At 37.8% G+C, this 18388-nt stretch overlaps 1 protein-coding gene across 5 annotated transcripts in view; it reads right to left on the bottom strand.

The window, feature by feature from the left end:
• Positions 1 to 18339, bottom strand: part of RNMT (RNA guanine-7 methyltransferase) — a 29330-nt gene extending 10991 nt beyond the window's left edge. For 2 of the 5 annotated variants that reach the window (XM_055417265.2, XM_055417264.2), the window contains exons 1-8: positions 18271 to 18339; positions 13323 to 13780; positions 10929 to 11064; positions 8180 to 8305; positions 5527 to 5642; positions 4199 to 4380; positions 3558 to 3722; positions 350 to 467 (exon numbers count right to left, since the gene is read on the bottom strand). In XM_055417265.2, the coding sequence (XP_055273240.2) occupies positions 350 to 467; positions 3558 to 3722; positions 4199 to 4380; positions 5527 to 5642; positions 8180 to 8305; positions 10929 to 11064; positions 13323 to 13739 (1260 nt within the window). In that variant the 5' untranslated portion in view covers positions 13740 to 13780; positions 18271 to 18339. The other 3 variants (XM_055417262.2, XM_055417263.2, XM_088833367.1) reach the window with 3 other exon arrangements.
• Positions 18340 to 18388: the final 49 nt, after the last annotated feature.

Raw genomic sequence — 18388 nt, 5'->3', positions numbered from 1 at the left:
GACCATGAATTTTTAAAATCATTATAACTAGGCTCAAGTACATCTTTATTAATCAAAAAACCATTTTGGAACCATTACAATCAACACATTTTTGCCAATGAGAAATAAATTTGTTTATTCCTGTAATGTAAAAATTCATGCTTCAGATACAGAGCAGCCCCAAATGCCAACAGTCCGGACAGCCTGTGTTAAAGCTCTGTCCTAGGTGCTGAACAGTCTAGCACTGGCACCAGTTATCTGTGCAATTTATATAAATACTGAGTGTGTCCAGGGCCTTGAAAGGAATTTCAGAAACAACCAAACAAGTCTGAGATAATCTGGGATTTTTACACAATTTCTAAATACTCACCTCCAGGGCCTGCATTCGTTTTAACAGCATTTTATTTTCATTGTTCTTAATCTTTTCCTCATAGAATTCCAGAAATGTTTTCTTGTAGACTAATTTCATATTGTATTTCTTCGCCATTCTGTCCAAAAAAGATTCTTTCATGAAAAGGCTTCCAAAATATTTGTAATTCTTTACGCAACAGTAACATCTTCTGGGCTTAACTAAAAACCTTACAAATTCACAAGAGGGCCATGCAAAATAAGTGAAGGGCAACACCCTAGTGACCTGAAGAAAACATGCAGTTAGATCTTCCTGGGTCACAGGGAACTCCAGTAACCTAACAAACAGGCCAGGAAGTGAAACGAAAATATTCCTTTTCATCCACTGGATTCCCTGGCAAGACAAACTATTAATTTTTATCCTCCATCTTGAACTGCGTCTTCACAGTATGTTTTTACAGGTCTCTTTTCCCAACTTCCAGATGTCATGGTTCTAATGAAAGTGGGCCAGCCAGATCCTTCTCTATGTCACTCCCTGATGTACACAGCTTGCCAGCAGCGGTGGCAACTCGGTCCTGGCTTTTGTCACATTCACTCCATGTTCCCTAGAAATCTCCACCAGGACGATCCCAGGTGTGCAGGGCTGAATCCCACCAGCCTGTTCTCCTGCCAGTCTTTGCTATTTCAGTAAACCATCTAATGCTCCTTGCCACCCTACCCTGTGCCCAGCGTTCAGCACGCCACTGCATCCTCTCCATTAACCTGCAAAACCTACTTGGAACAGGCCCACTTCCAATCCCAACACTGGCCACCAGCCTGCTCTATCACCATCATCATTCAATGTGGTACCACTTCCTTTGCTTGTTTCCCTGCTTTTATTCTTACCCTCCCTCAACCAATTTTTCAACTGCAGTCAGATGACGCTTCAAAAGTGCACAGGTCATGTCCTTTTAAAACCCTCGTTGGCTCCCCAGCACACTTAGGGCAAAACTGGCCAACTAGACACCCTTTAGATGTCGACTTAGATGTTACTTTCTCCCAGGTGGCTTCCTCAAGTCCTAATTACATTAGGTCTCCCTTTGCTCTGTGTATATATCTTTCCAACTGCAATTGCCAAAGCAGATTACTACACATCTGTAGACAACAAAAGGGAACCTGAGGATGATTTCAGGCAACAAATAAAAGATGAGCGGAGGAACAGGAAAAACCCTGAAAGGAGACCCTTGAGATGACAGATGAGGGGACAGAGCAAAGGGAATATCAGAGGGCCACTCAGCTTTGCAGGTAAGAGCCGCGTGGACAGGAGGAGTCCCTGCCACTTGCATCAGGCCCCTTGGGAAGACAAAACAAGTCAATATAAAGCCTCTTCTACTCCAGGCAGTTCATTTTCTATCAAAAAATATCCGAAATAAGCCTTTACAAGGGAAACCGAGCTTTGCATCTACAAATATCATAATTACAAAGAACAGAGACTCAATCTGACCAATTTGAATAGGTTTGCATATGAAAGCTAATTAACAAGACAGCAAAGGTGGCTTGGATCCCTACGCATTTTCAGATTGTCTCTCTGAACCCTCTGAATACCTATCTCAATAAATAATTTATAAAAATTTGAAAATTAAAGTGACAATTTATTACTTGATATGTTTATCATCATTAGCAATACAAGCAGAAAAGATTGCTAATGTTTGCTTAGTCATTAAAAAAAAAACAACTTTCGTTTCATTCTTTATCTTCTGGGGTATACTCAAATCACCAACTGTCAACCAAAAGCACCAAGCTAACATACCAAACATATAAAATAACATCCTAAAATGTTTTAATTTCTTCAAGCATAACATTTTCCCAAAGTTTGCTAATTATAAGGAAAATGTGATATAAATTTTTTAACTTTCATATTTATAAACTGTGCATAGTATTTTCCATGTTTAATCACATGCTACTTCATTTTCTAATTTTCTTTCATTTTCATTTTTATATTCCATAAAACTTTTATACACTGTAGAACTCCTGAAAATCCTACACCCATCATTTTACAAGCTGACTGAGACACAATTCAAATAAATAATCACCATCTAAAAATAAGCAAAAAAATGAAGCTTGACCTTTTCCCCAGTTAATGAAGGCTTTGTTTTACAAAGAAGAAAGAATAAAAAGAAGGAAATACACTTTGGTCAGCTGTGACATGGCCCACATTTAACTTGACTCTTTCACACTTCCTCTCACGGAAACCCCCAAGACCAAGGTGTCTCATTAGGCCTTGGAGCCCTACCTGATAACGCCTGAAACCTCAGCTTTCCCTGGGCTTATGGTTTTCCAGGACTCCTAGGAATTCAGGTTCATGAATACATTCCTGAATCAGGATTTTACTATCACCACTGCCATGAGTCACAATTTCATAAGCTATACTGAAATATAAAACAACTTTTAATATAACTATTCCTGTCAAAAGGAGGATCCCTACTTTGGGAGGACTAATTTTAGTTACCCAAGTACCAGTTCAGTTCAGTTGCTCAGTCGTGTCCGACTCTCCGCGACCCCATGAATCACAGCACTCCAGGCCTCCCTGTCCATCACCAACTCCTGGAGTTCACTCAAACTCATGCCCACAGAGTCAGTGATGCCATCCAGCCATCTCATTCTTGGTCGTCCCCTTCTCCTCCCGCCCCCAACCTTTCCCAGCGTCAGAGTCTTTTCCAATGAGTAGTTCCTTAAAAACAAATCTTTGCTATTTCTAGTTGTCAGTTATTTCATGTCACAAGTTGGAGGCAACAGGCTCCCTTTTCTTGCCTACAGGATAAAATAGTTTCAGGAATAAGAGAAACTAACTGAGTAAGGCTGTTAAGTGACCTATGGCACCAACCATCGAGTCTTAGTCTTGTCATGACTCAGGCTATACTTCTTAAGATCCCACTTAAAATAAGAGACAAATAGAAATACTGATTTTCCCCCCTTTACCTTCATTCTTATGCAAAAAGAGAATGTGCTATGTGCTAAGTCACTTCAGTCTGACTCTTTGTGACCCTATGGACTGTAGTCTGCCAGGCTCCTCTGTCCATGGGATTCTCCAGGCAAGAACACTGGAGTGGGTTACCATGCCCTCCTCTAGGGGATGACCCAGCAATCAAACCCTCATCTTTAACGTACCCTGCATTGGCAGGTGAGTTCTTTACCAGACCCACCTGGGCAGCCCCCAAAAGAGAATAGTAACAGATTAATGACATTCTTACTCATTGAGCAATGGAAAGTAGACCAAGAATTCAGGGACATCCACAACACCTTCCAAGTTGAAGTCATATTTGCAGCCAAATAAAGGATAATCTCCTTTCTTCTGAAATTTCACAGTATATATTTCATTTCCAAATGATTCTGTTTCTGAAGCTTCAAGGCGTCTTCTGTAAGTTATACCCCGCCCCCCAAAAAATCAAATCTATTATTAGGTCAAATTTATTTTGACCAGATTAAATATGGGGGAAACACACGATGCAATTTTTAGCTGTGAAGTGGGTCTGAGCTACTTTTAAGAAGCAGTATGCTAAAATATCATTAACAATCTCACTAACAAAATTATGCTAGAAATAGGCTTCATTATCATGACACCTGGTTAAGTCTCATCTGATCTGGAGTTTATCTAGCAATACCGCTTCTGGTTTTTTGGCTCAATACAACATCAGTCCCCAGCTAACACACACAGATGTTTTAGAGGTTCATCTGTAAGTCTGACTTTTTAACTTAAAACCAGATTATCTACACAAACACATTATGAAAGCGCTCAGTCCTTCTATAAACTCCATTTCTGATAAACATCTGCTGCTCTAAAATCAGCTTAATTTTGAATATTTTATAAACTACAATATATGAAAGTACTCACATCAATTCAAAGCTATTGGGAGTGGTACCAATAAAGTAGCCTCCGGGGCTCAGTCTCTCACATGCATTTCTGAGCATGACGTCAGCCTGCTCATAGGACTCGAATGAGTAATGGCAGACAAACTGACAACTGCAGATGTCAAAGCACATTTCTCGGTCACGAAACTTATCAGTCAGGAGTTCCTGAAACAAATTATAATGGGTCAAGATTTTGAAGTTGGCTGCAACATAACTAGTGCGTTTCTAATATTAAGATCCTTAAAATAAAAGTTGACAAGCCGTCCAACCAACCTATCCTCTATCATTATGTATCTTAGGGATCATAATAAAAATGTTCTCTCTTTCTGGTTCAACACAATTTGATTCCCACTTTCATAATAATTTTAAAAACTAGAGATTCTGGAATCATACGAAAAATACATCAAACAAACATGACATTTAAAGGAATTGATTATTTAACTGGCTTTACTGGAAAACTAAAATAAAATGATGCTGACCTATATACTTGAGTTTATGAAAAACACAAAGCCGGACTTTGAGACATTTTTTATTTTTTAGGTTTTGCCATGCAGTTAACAGGCTCTTAATTCCCCAGTCAGGGACAGAACCTGGGATGCAGCAGTGAAAGTGCAAAATCCTAATCACCAGACTGCCAGAGAACTCCCTGGGAAATTTTTAAAAATGCAAAATGTTTTTTAAAGGTTTCTAACTTTCTAGCAGTATACTACCACTTCTTTCCACCTTCACAACTGCAAACAAAATATGTAGTTAAAAGTATCTATAATAATTTAATGAGCTGCTGCTGCTGCTGCTAAGTCACTTCAGTCGTGTCCGACTCTGTGTGACCCCATAGACGGAAGCCCACCAGGCTCCCCTGTCCCTGGTAACAAGGCAGAAAAGAGAGATAAAGTTCAAGGAGGAGATTTTCAGCATTTCAAGTGCCTCTGTAGTCTTGAACTTCAGCTGTCAAAGAGATTCGGAAACAGGTGTCACCAGACTGTGACATGTTGGGAAGCTGGTCAAGCAAATTACAAGGTAAACAAAACCTAAGTGCAGATCTATTTCAAAATACTAGGAAAAAGTGTCCAAACAGAAAAGCAACAAACGATTTCCAAAGTAAAAGTAATAAAAGCTAAAAATTACCAGAAGTACTTGGTGGGTCATTTAAGGAAATGTATCATTAATGGAGTATCTAGCTGAAGTTAAAAACGCATGTGCTAAGATTTTTAATGTTTCAAAGCATATCTTAAAAAAATGAGCTGATTTTTAAAACAAATCACTTATTCAAACTAAAAATATAAAAAGACATACTTCTAAAAAAATACATACCTTTGAACAATCAGCAGTTATAAATTCCGCACTGAAAATATACTCATTATCACGACAACGGTTTTTCATGTCCTCATACCGCTGCTGACACTGTCTGACAGAAACATCAGCGATATCTGGAAGGGGAAGGGGCGTCAGTGATGTCAGCAGAGGCCCACAGAGTTACATCCGAAACACAAAAATGGCACAGTCTAGATTTCATCTCAACTGTTAAAACTGTGGCAGGGAATCTAGCCTTAGAAAAGCAAAAAGGTTCTATTTCCTTCAAAACAAGGGAGAAGAAAGTCTGTACCAATGCAAATGACTGATATTTTTCAGAATGAATTAAACACTTTCTCAATAAGTACTGACAACAGAGAAGTTCTATCACGATCTTTAAATGTTTATTCAAAGTTTAAAGCTGAAAGTTTAGATTCCAATTTGAATTATAAAACCTGACTCTGTACACTCAGCTCTTTATATTTTCATAATAAAATGTTATTTGTTTTTTCCCAGTGTTGAGACTTCCACTGCAGGTACAGAAGCACCATGGATGTTGTTGTTCAGTCGCTCAGTCGTGTCTGACTCTTTGTGACCCCATGGACTGCAGCACACCAGGCTTCCCTGTCCATCACCAATTCCTGGAGTTTACTCAAACTCATGTCCATCAAGTCAACAATGCCACCCAACCATCTCATCCTGTCGCCCCTTCTCCTCTTGCCCTCAATCTTTCCCAGCATCAGGGTCTTTTCCAATGAGTCAGCTCTTTGCATCAGGTGACCAAAGTGTTGGAGCTTCAGCTTCAGCATCAGTCCTTCCAATGAATATTCAGGGTTGATTTCCTTTAGGATTCACTGGTTTGATCTCTTTGCAGTCTAAGGACTTGCCTGGTGGCTCAGTGGTAAAGAATCCGGCTGCAATGCAGGAGACCCAGATTCAATCCCTGGGTCAGGAAGATCCCCTGGAGAAGAGAATAGCTACCCACTCCCGTATTCTTGTCTGGAGAATTCCATGGACAGAGGGGATTGGTGGGCTACAATCCATGGAGTTGTAGAATTGGACATGACTGAGTGACTAACAGAAAGAAATAACAGTTGATACCATGTCATGAATTTAAGGTAGGAGCACCAATGATACTGGTAATTCTTGATATATTTTTCACTGCTATAAACCAGCTCAGAAAGAAAAAAAGGGGAAGGGGGAAAGCCAGTTTCATTCAGGAATGTCCTTGATAAAGCAGTAAAAATTAATTTTATAAAATCTTCAAAACATTTCTGCTATATAATGAAGTCTATCTGAACAGGACTGGTGTGACTGTGAGCTGTACTGGCCAATTTTTTCATACAAAAATTGTTTTCACTTGAAGAACCACAGACAGACAAACTGGTTATTCAGACCTGGTAATCTGGCAGACCTTTCCTTCAAAATGAAAAAAGTGAAAACTACAGATGGTATTTGTTACCAATGATAAACCTGAGCTTTCAAATGAAAACTACAACTCTGAAAAAACTGTTTCTATCACGATGGGCTGGGCATTGTCCCAATACTAAAGACTTTTCTGACTGATGGTGATGTTAAACCAATGTGATTTCTTGATGCCAACGCTTAGAAGATTTGCATAATTTTAGTAAACAAAATCTCGCAGGGTAAAGTGCAAGATAGATTTAATGGCATTTCACATCAAGTAATTCTATTTCACTGCTCATCAAATAACACATCACAATGTACTGATGCAGAAACAGGGGTGCAAATTCAGCTGTCTTTTATTATTACAGACTTTAAAAGAATTTGCAAAAATATTTTTAAAATGCTAGTCTTCTCACTAAATTTTATTTGTAACAAAGCTATTTTTAAAATTGTCAGTTTTAATTTCCATAATCAACAGATATAACTACATACACAAAAGCTTTCCGGGGTCCTTAATCATTTTTAAGAGTGTACTGAGGTCATAAACCAGAAACTGTGAGAAGTGCCGATTTAGGCAACATGACTCCACAGGCAGTGCTGTGTGCTTCCATGACTCCTCAGACAGGAAGGAACAAGTTATCTGTCTGCCCCTCTTTCGGGTTAAGACTGACTGGGAGGTTCAGGTGGTTGATTAATCCAGTTAAGTTCCTTTCAACTTTTCTCCTAATCGCTTCAGCATCTTTTAATGACTGCAGCTAGAGCCATTATTTCATCAAGGATGGAAAAATTAATTCATCGTGATTTTTCAATAAATAGGAATTTGTCTTTTCAACCGTTTGGTTATGCTGAAGTACGGTTCATATAGGGTCAGAAAAGGTAAATACCCTGTCTTTGTTTACACATTTCAGAATAACGAGTAAGTGTCCTTGCTCCCTCCAAGTCTGAACAATGAGATTTCTTTCCCTTTATTTCATGTGTTTCAATCCACTATAATTACTGGGTTTTTTTTTAATTTAAGAAACTGTGACCAGTGAAAGCCTTTCCAAGTTTGTGCTTCAAACATGGAGTCCAACATGACTTCAATCATCTGTGATCTTAACACCATCAGTGAATTCTCATTCCTCATTTAAAAAACACCTGTCTCATGCGCAGCCCCCAGACATCTTGTGGTACAGTATTTCAGTGTTATGCCCATAATAGATCTTTCTCATTTCCATTTACCTGGCTGACCACAAAGCATTCCTTCCCATGTCATTATCTCTCTTACCAGTACAAACTAGCTTGTCAATTCTTCCTTTTTTCCACTTGAGCAAATCTCCACCTTTACCACATCCTAGGTCCAAAACAGTGATATCACGTTTCTTTTTCTGTCTCACCTTTTCTAAAAATTCCCCTAAAAGAGAGAAATAAGTAATAATAAATGCTCTTCTCCATTTTTACTAAAGCATAAACTGTTACACTTAATAATCTACTAACTTCTGCATGACGTGTAATATAAACACATTCATCTATGTAATTAATTCATAACTTTTGGGAAATATTTCAAATTTGACTAAGAGTTAACTAACTTGACTCTTCTTCAGCATTAAAGAAGAAAGAGTATGTCTCTGGTATTTTAGAAACTAAGACGGATTTTTGAAGGTTATTTTTCAGAATTTGATTCAACATTATATAGCAAACATTTTGTCTTTCTCATTTGAGTAAACAGAAGTGTTAACAGTATAGAAAAGCTGCATGATCTTGGCAGGTCAATAGCAAACATTTTTAATTCTAACTAATACAAGAATACCCAACACTTGTTCCTGATAAGAGAAAAATTAATTCATAATTTGTTGTAGTTCTCTTTCCAAAGCTAAGTGTTTGGCTTCTTATACATTTAATAAGATGAAAATAATTACGGGATCATGAGAGCTTGACTTGGATAAAAGATGCCAGGCTTACCTCCAAAAGAAACACAAGAACTAGTCAAAAAACTATATAAACCTCTGTACTGTCATCAGAATTCTTAAAACTCTGAAGTAAAAATGGAATCTTTTATCTCAATCTACCAAATCACATTAATAATCAATGGATGATATTAGTAGGTCCCCTATATCAATAGCCAAATGGTTCAAATATCAGTTAAAGGCATATTAATATTCTTAGACAATGAAATATTCAGCAATTCTAACACTGGATAAAACACTGAATCCTAGATCTACTCTATCTTTATCATTCTGAGCTTAATGCTTTTTATTTCCTATGTAATATTTTGACTGCTAGAATATTCTGTATAAATACTTCTGCTTTCACCGTCCATACGATTTTTAATTGATTTCAACAGATGTACAAGTGTTCAATATTTAACTTTCTGCTATGAATCTTAAAAAAACAGCATAATATGTAATATGAAAAGAGTAAAAAAACAGCAAAAATGATAAAACCTCTTTATTTCCAGAAAATAAGATTAATGAGAGGGGAAATCTTCATGAAACATTATTCAAGTTACCTTTATCCCATTCAAGCATCACACTCAACTATCACTAGCTATAAACAGCAAGAGAAAATGAATGGCAAAGAATGGGTGTTGAAAAGACAAAAAAAACAAAAGACAGCAAAGGAATCTGGCACAGAGCACATCGATTCCAGCAAGACCAGGAAGACAGGTGCAAACAGCAAAGCACCCGTTGAGAGAGCTGCTGGAACAGCTGAAGAAGGAACCACCACCAGGAATATGCTGAGAGACGCACTTTTGCCTGACACAGTGTTTTCATAATAAAAACTACCTATTTCCCTGTTCATAAAAATAATACAACTAACAACGTGAAAACTACGACTGAACTTAAAAATATTTATTCAATGAATAAATACATGAATAAGTGACTAAGGAAAAATACTCAATGGTAAGTCATCTACATTACTAAGGATGATGAAGAAAGGAAGAAAAAAATTGAGAAATTAGGAATAGGGTCTAAAGATTACTTTATGAGTATAGATTTTAAAATGCCATAATAGTAACACTAAAAAAAAAACTTAAAGAGTTTATTCATTTATCCTAGATGATAAGTAGCAGAGTCAAATAAGCCTTATTTTTGTAATAAAACATGAATATTAAAAACAAAAGTGAGAAAGAAAAATATTAAAATGTATCTGAAATGAGTCTAGTTCCCATTCCTAACACTTTTCAGGAAGGATAATTTATTTTTTTAAATTACTAAAATATTGTCAAAACGAGTAGAAAGTAGTCATAAGTGGCACTTTACTCTTTCTAGTTTAACTATGAAAGCATTCTCACTTTTTCTGAGACTGGCTTTTAAAAAAACAAAACAGAAACCAAAACTAAAACAACTTTTTGTGAAAAACTTCAACATTTACTGACTTTTATAAATTCTCTAATCTTAGGTAAGTGGCTGACTAATATATTTGATACAGAAAGCAATCAATATTTTCAGAATTAAATTTCCTCCACTGACTTCCATTTTAAATTCAAAAATGAGTTTTCATAGACAAAAATGATGTCCAAAAAGCTGAATTTCTTCATCAGTCCTCAAAGTAAACTTTATTTCTCCCCAGAAGAAAAGAACAAGTTCAATGGACAAGCAATACAAATGATGGCCTTTACCAACTCATTAAAGGCCCAGAGATAAAAAACCATTCCACTGCCCATCTTCTTAACTTAATGGAACCCAAATGTTTCATTCAATAATATAGGATTGCTCCAAAACTACTAGAGTAAAATATATTATTTAATAGCACTCGGTAACCTTAATTCTAAATATAAAAAGCACACTGCCTTCTGAAAACCTAAATAAATCAATATTAATATCTTATGCAGTCAACCATTAGTAAGTATGAAAAGAATTTATCTCAAAGGCCTAATTTCAGTTTTGGCTCCAGTTTTATAAAGCTAAGGTTTGATGATTAAATGAACAGTAACTAAAGACCTAGTCACTTTGTGTATGATTAACCACTTAGAAAAAAATGAAACATAAGCTGAAATTAAAAATTCAAAACTATAAATCAAAAACCAAACATACCAATGAGGACACTTTTCATCCAGTTATTAAAATTTCTTAGGTAAAAAATTCTACTTTGGCTACGCTTCTCCAAACCAACTTCCTGGAGTTCATTGTAGTGAGCAGCCACTGCTGAGCTGTGTCCTTCTTCCAAGTTCTGAAAATAGAAGAATGACACAAAATTAAGAAGCTGAACATGAAACAAATAAGTCTAAAAGAGCATCTGACCTATATATGGATAAAATACTACTGAGATTGGTATACTTCACTGAGCTGTAGAAGAATCACAGAAATCCCACTAATTATAATCACATGAAAGATTTTCCCCTGATTCCTATTTTTAAAAACACCTCCTAACACATGTACACCCAGGGCAGATTCGTGTCAATGTATGGCAAAACCAACCAATATATTAATGTAAGGTAATTTGCCTCCAATAAAATAAAAAATAATAATAAATAAAACAGATAACCAACAAGGAAAAAAAATAAATAAAAACACCTCCTAAGAAATTTTCATCTATAGAATTTTGGTGTTAATGTGTTAATAAAATCAGTAAATTTCCAGAGTTCTGATTTATTCAGTTCAGTAAATGTCAGTAGTGAATGAAGTTCCTATAAGAAAATAAAATGGAAATAATATACTTACTATATTATTATAAAATTATTGTGGGCATTACATAAGCTAATATTCACAAAGAGATGGGAACGCAACGGTCTATGTTTGGTGTCAGTGATTTCTATTATTTGCTATTAACCTAACTCAAATTTCAATTTGTATTCTCTAAGACCTTTTTTTTTTTCTGCAAAAATGCCAGATAAGTAAAAGGCCTCAGATCCTCCTACTTTCTGTTCAACCAAAGTGTTTCACCTGGTATGTAAAATAGGTAAAAAGCTGAAGATTTTCCCTTGAAAAAAGGGTTCCACTGCTAGTAAAAGTTTGAAAACTCTGTTTACAATACAAGCTTCTCTCTATTACAAAAGTTTGCAATCCACCAATGACAAACACCTGGCTTATCTGCCACTTTCTTCCTGAGGAGTGAGAACAGGATTTTACTCATTCATTGCATAATACAGACTCCACCTCAGGTCCCATCACAAAGTAGTATTCCCAGATGAAAATGATTTGCTATCCCTTGCTTTATAATACTCTTGTTAAATACCAGGCTTTAAGTAACTACCCTAATAAGAAGCGGAAATAACATAGTTTAAGGAATTACATTAAGAAAGAAACTGGGTATCATCTAGAAATGTATCATTTTAAGTGATAATCTCAAATACTTCAAAAACAAAAAAGAGATAAACACCTAATTAAAAAGGAAAAAAGGCAAATGATTTGAAACTTACACTGGTGTCTTTTTGAAAATACTAAGAAAAAAGCAAACTATAAAAACTCCCTTTCAAGTGTTTAGTCAAGATTTCCAAAATAAGATTAAAATTATCTCATTAGCAGTTTTATCTAAATAAAAGAAAAATCAAAACTACAATGAAGTATCACCTCACACAGACCAAAATGGCCATCATCAAAAAGTCTACAAATATAAATGCCTGAGAGGGTGTGGAGAAAAGGGAACCCTGTACACTATTGGTAGGAATGTAAACTGGTACAACCAGTATGGAGAACAGTATGGAGGTTCCTTAAAAAACTAAAAATAGAGCTCCTATATGATCCAGCAATCCCACTCCTGGGCATGTATCAGAAGAAAACCAGATTTGAAAAGATACATGACCCCCAATGTTCACTGCAGCACTCTTTACAACAGTAAAGATGGGGAAGCAACCTAAATGTCTACCGACAAAAGAATGGATAAAGAAGATGTACACAATGGAATATTATGTGGCCACAAAAAGACTGAAATAATGCCACCTGCAGTAATGTGGATGGAGCTAGAGATTATTATACTAAGAGACATCAGTCAGAGAAAGACAAACATATAACATCACTTAAAGGTGGAATCTAAAAAAATGATACAACTGAACTCATTTACAACAGACACAAACTCATAGACTTTGAAAACAAACTTATGGTTACCAAAGGGGAAAGGTAGGGGCAAGTGGTAAATTAGGACTTTGGCATTAACATATACACACCACTATATATAAAATAGTCAATCAACAAGGACCTTGCAAGTTCCCTTTTATACAGGGAACTCTACTCAATATTCTGCAATAACCTATAACGGAAAAGAATCTGAAAAAGAATGGATATATGTATAACTGAAAAACACTGCTATATACCTGAAACTAACACAATACTGCAAATCAACAATACTCCAATATAAAATAAAAATTAAGTTAAAAAAACAGAACACTTAAGTTATTAAAATTATGTTTTTTAAAGAAGGAATTTCATAACTGCTCTACATTTCAATCTGACATATTCCATTACGAATTTTTTAAAATGTATTCAAAATACCTTTTGCTTTTCAGGAACATCTTCAAGTTCTATTTTTCTTCTTTTCTGAGTGCCATCTCCAGTAGGTTCATCTTTTGGAAAACCATCAGTTTCTATTCTTCTTCTCCTTGAAATGCCTTCATCATCACCAGAACCTTTTTCCTCCAGGGCAATTTCAGCATCAAGTTTTCTTTTCTTGGGTGGACTGTCTTCCCCACAACTAGAACTTTCCTTTACAAGATCATCCTCAAACTCCATTTTTCTCTTTTTTGGTGTGTTTACTGGCCCACATGTAGAAGCCTTTGCAGAAAGACCAGTCCCAGGAGAGGCTGTATTTTCATTAATAATGAAAGATGACTCTGTTTCTGAATCTAATGGTGTTTTTGCTTCTTTATGAAAGATTTTTTCACGTTCTTCTGCTTTTGCAGAATTTTCCATTTTTGATTACTTAAATGATGGTCAAACTTCATGAAATGACACTGGAATGGTAAAAATTTGATATTACTTGTAAACATAATGCTGAGACTTTAAAAGCAATTTAAATCAGAAATTGGCCATTTAATTTCAGTGATCAACTAAGAATTTTTAAAAGCTCATTAGAGAATACTGAAAACAATACTGATACATATTGCACATGAATTTCTAAAAATGCTAATGAAGTACTAATTATAATGCCAGAATACTTCCACAATCTAATCCATAAAAGTCACCACTGACGTTAAAACTGACAAAAGTCGTCACAGTAAATGAAGTTAGTTCCATTTCTATCCTGACCCTTACTCTACAGCCTTGGCTCCCAAAATGTGTGCTGGACACTATAACAAATTCATATGGGCACAGCAGGGTATTTTAAAGTTTAATGAAAACTTAGTGATATCTGAAACCTGGAAGATATCACAGATACACCATCAAGTAGAGCACAGTTTTAACTGAGATGCTTACACTATATTTTTCTTTAAATGACAACAGAACCTTGTGAAGCTAAGACTTTGGTTGTACCACAGAAAATCAATGTAAAACAAGAAATGCAGTTGGTGTCAAATCTAATCTCAAGGCTTGAGAAGTCCAGTACTCAACAGATGTACACATTCCATTACTATGCATTTGTGGTAACTAAGAACTAAACACTATTTTTTTCCATCTGTGTATTATTTTTTAAAATAAAGTTGTTAGGACACAAATTGTTTGGACTAAACCACTTAGGGAAACTGTCAGGTGTTTCTTTTGGCCTAGGGACACTGAAAACCAAGAGCACACAAAGTCTGGGACTAGTAAAATCCTTAGTTTGCAATGGATGTCAGAATCAGGTAGAGAGTGAAGAGAGTTGAAGAAGTTTCAAGACCCAGCCTGCTACTTAATAACCATTGTTGTTGTTCAGTTGGTAAGTCGTGTCCAACTCTGCGACCCCACAGACAGGCTTCCCTGTCCCTCACCATCTTCCAGAGTTCAAACTCATGTTCACTGAGTAGATGATACCATCCAACCATCTCATTCTCTGTCATCCCCTTCTCCTGCATCTTTCCCAGCATCAGGGTCTTTTCCAATGAGTGGGCTCTTCACATTAGGTGGTCAAAGTATCAGAGCTTCAGCATCCATCCTTACAATGAATATTCAGGGTTGATTTCCTTTAGGATTGACTGGTTTGATCTCCTTGCTGTCCAAGGAACTCTCCAGAGTCTTCTGCAGCACCACAGTTCAAAAGCATCAATTCTTTGCCACTCAGCCTTCTTTATGGTCCAACTCTCACATCTATACACGACTACTGGAAAAACCATAGCTTTGACTAAACAGACCTTTGTCAGCAGAGTGATGTCTCTGCTTTTTAATATGCTGTCTAGGTTTGTTATAGCTTTTCTTCCAAGCTGCAGTCACCGTCTGCAATGATTTTGGAACCCAAGAAAATAAAGTCTGCCACTGTTTCCATTTTTCCCTCATTTTCCATGAAGCGATGGGACCAGATGCCATGCTCTTGGTTTTTTTAATGTTGAGTTTCAAGCCAGCTTTTTCATTCTCATCTTTCACCTTCATCAAGAGGCTGTTTAGCTCCTCTTTGCTTTCTGCCATTAGCAGGGTATCATCTGCATATCTGAGGTTGTTGATATTTCTCCTGGTAATCTTGATTCCAGCTTGTGAGTCATCTAGTCTGGCATTTTGCTTGATGTACACTGCATAGAAGTTAAATTAGGGTGACAATATATAGCCTTGATGTACTAATTTTCCAATCTTGAACCAGTCAGTTGTGCATGTCCGGTTCTAATTGTTACTTCTTGACCTGCATACAGGTTTCTCGGAAGGCGGGTAAGGTGGCCTGGTATTCCCATCTCTTTAAGAATTTTCCACAGTTTGTTTCGATCCACATAGTCAAAGGCTTTAGCCTAGTCAATAAAGCAGAAGTAGGTATTTTTCCGGAATTCTCTTGCTTTTTTCTATGATCCAATGGATGTTGGCAATTTGATCTCTGGCTCCTTTGCCTTTTCAATTCAGCTTGTACATCTGGAAGTTCTCGGTTCACAGACTGCTGAGGCCTAGCTTGAAGGATTTTGAGTATTATTTTGCTAGCACGTGAGTAGCAACTGAGCAGTACTTTGAACATTCTTTCACATTCTTTGTGACTGGAATTAAAACTGACTTTTTTCAGTCCTGTGGCCACTGTTGAGTATTCCAAATTTGCTGGCATATAGAGTGCAACACTTTAACAGCATCATCTTTCAGGATTTTAAAGAGCTCAGCTAGAATTCCATCACCTCCACTAGCTTTGTCCCTAAGTAATGCTTCCCTAAGGCCCACTTGACTTTAAGCTCCAGGGTGTCTGGTTCTAGATTAGTAATCACATCACTGTGGTTATTTGAGTCATTAACACCTTTTTTGTACAGTTCTGTGTATTCTTGCCACTTCTTTTTAAGTAGGTGCCTCTCCTAGGTCCTTACCGTTTCTGCCCTTTATTGTGCCCATCTTTCCATGAAGTGTTCCCTTGGAATCTCTGATTTCCTTGAAGAGATCTCTAATCTTTCCTATTCTATCGTCTTCCTCTATTTCTTTGTTAACTTACAAAGGTTTTCTTATCTCTCCTTACTATTGTTTGGAACACTGTATTCAGTTAGGTACATCTTTTCCTTTCTCCTTTGCTTTTCGCTTCTCTTCTTTTTTCAGCTATTTGTAAGGCCTCTGTTTAGTCTCTTTCAAATGTTCTCACGCTTGTGTATGAAATGGGAGAGTAAAAAAGTAAGTGAGCTATTAACTGGACAAGAATTTATTAAGCCACTCAACAAGTTCAGTGCAGTACTACAGAGAAGCTCAATAAGGCACTGTATGAATTAGTCCTCAAGAAGTTGCTTCCCCCCCACCCCCAGCTTTTTTTTTTTTTTTTTGCAGGGAATGGGGGCAACTCTCCAGTTGTAGTATACCCACTTCTCATTGCAGTGGCTTCTCTTGTTGTGGAGCATGGACTTCAGGATGCCCAAGCTTCAGGAGCTGAGACACATGGGCTCAGTAGTTTTGGTTCCCTGGCTCCAGAGTACAGGCTCAGCAGTTGTGGCACAGGGGCTTAGCCACTGCATGGCATGATGGATATTGAAGATCAGGGATGGAACTCATGTCTCCTGCACTGGCAAGCGAATTCTTTACCAGTGAGCCACCAGGGAAGGCCAGTCTTCAAGAAGTTTACAATTGATGCTGCTACTGCTAAGTCACTTCAGTCGTGTCCGACTCTGTGTGACCCCATAGACAGAAGCCCACCAGGCTCCCCCATCCCTGGGATTCTCCAGGCAAGAACACTGGAGTGGGTTGCCATTTCCTTCTCCAATGTGTGAAAGTGAAAAGTGAAAGTGAAGTCGCTCAGCCGTGTCCCACCCTTAGCGACCCCACGGACTGCAGCCTACCAGGCTCCTTCATCCATGGGGTTTTCTAGGCAAGAGTACTGGAGTGGCTTGCCACTGCCTTCTCCGTTACAACTGATACACCACTTAAAATGTTAGGCTGTATTATTCAAACCAGAGAAGAAAAAGCAAAAGTCGGAAAATTAGATTCCGCAAATTCAGAACCTGAAAGTTATGAAGTGTTCCATATAAACAGAATAAGAAATAAATTTGTTTAACAGAATGGGTAAAAACAAGACACTCTAAATCAGGAAGGGTTTCAAGGGCTATTAACTTTCACCATCCAAGGTTTGAGGTAACAAAATATCAATAAGTGCCAAAACAAGAATTGAATCAAAGAGGAAAAAAATTACCCAGAAATGTAATTTTCTAAATGACTGTTCAAAATGGTTATCTAGTAATCATTTTCCTAATAAGGAAATAAAACTGGCTTTAATCTCAAATAAAACGATGTAACTTTTCCTTAGCTATAATTAATTCTCTCTGGAAATGTAAATATCTAAATTCACTATTGAGTTAATTTATATTTATCTGTGACATTTCCACCAATGAAACGTTCCTCAGACAGTTCGGTCAGAATGAACGATACAGATTTCCAAACGACCCCACAGATGGGTAAGACTGTGAGAGTGAGTCCAATATGAGTAATGAGTTAGGTCCCGACACAAGAGGGTTGCCTCTCGGGTACCCTCAGGGAAGGACTGAATCGACAGGTACAAGAAGGCGCATAAACGACCAAACCTGCATCTCGGTGATCTGCGCAGCAGTCACACCCGAGGTTTCTCAGGAATCACCGGGCCAAGGGCTGGAGCTCAAGCAAGTGAGATCCACGCCGGACCCGAAGACGCATCGAGCCGCCGCGGCGCGGCCCGGCTCAGGTTCCGGCCCACCACGCAGGGCAGGCGGCCGGCCGCTCGGGCAGACGGCCGGGCCTGCAGCGGCTCTCGGAATCTCGAACACGGGCTGGCTCCGAGCAGAGGGTCGTTAGCACCCGCCGAAGTGGCACAGCCAGTGGTTGGAATGCCCCTTCCACCCCGGCGGCCACGGCTGCACACAAAGAAGACGTAGTCCAGCGCTGAGACCCCCACACTTACCTTCCAGCCATCCGCGACTGTTTGCGGAAGCGGCGCCACGCCACGCGCGCGCTATGACGCCACTTCCGGAGAGCGCGGGTCACTTGGCCCGGAATCCCGAGTCCCGGCGTGCCGCGCG

This window comes from Moschus berezovskii, chromosome 28 (assembly GCF_049115385.1).
Source record: "Moschus berezovskii isolate FMDL1 chromosome 28, NW_MosBer_1.0, whole genome shotgun sequence".
Lineage (NCBI taxonomy): Eukaryota > Metazoa > Chordata > Mammalia > Artiodactyla > Moschidae > Moschus > Moschus berezovskii.
Note: the sequence above shows the minus strand (reverse complement) of the source record. Positions and strands in the feature narration are given on the sequence as shown.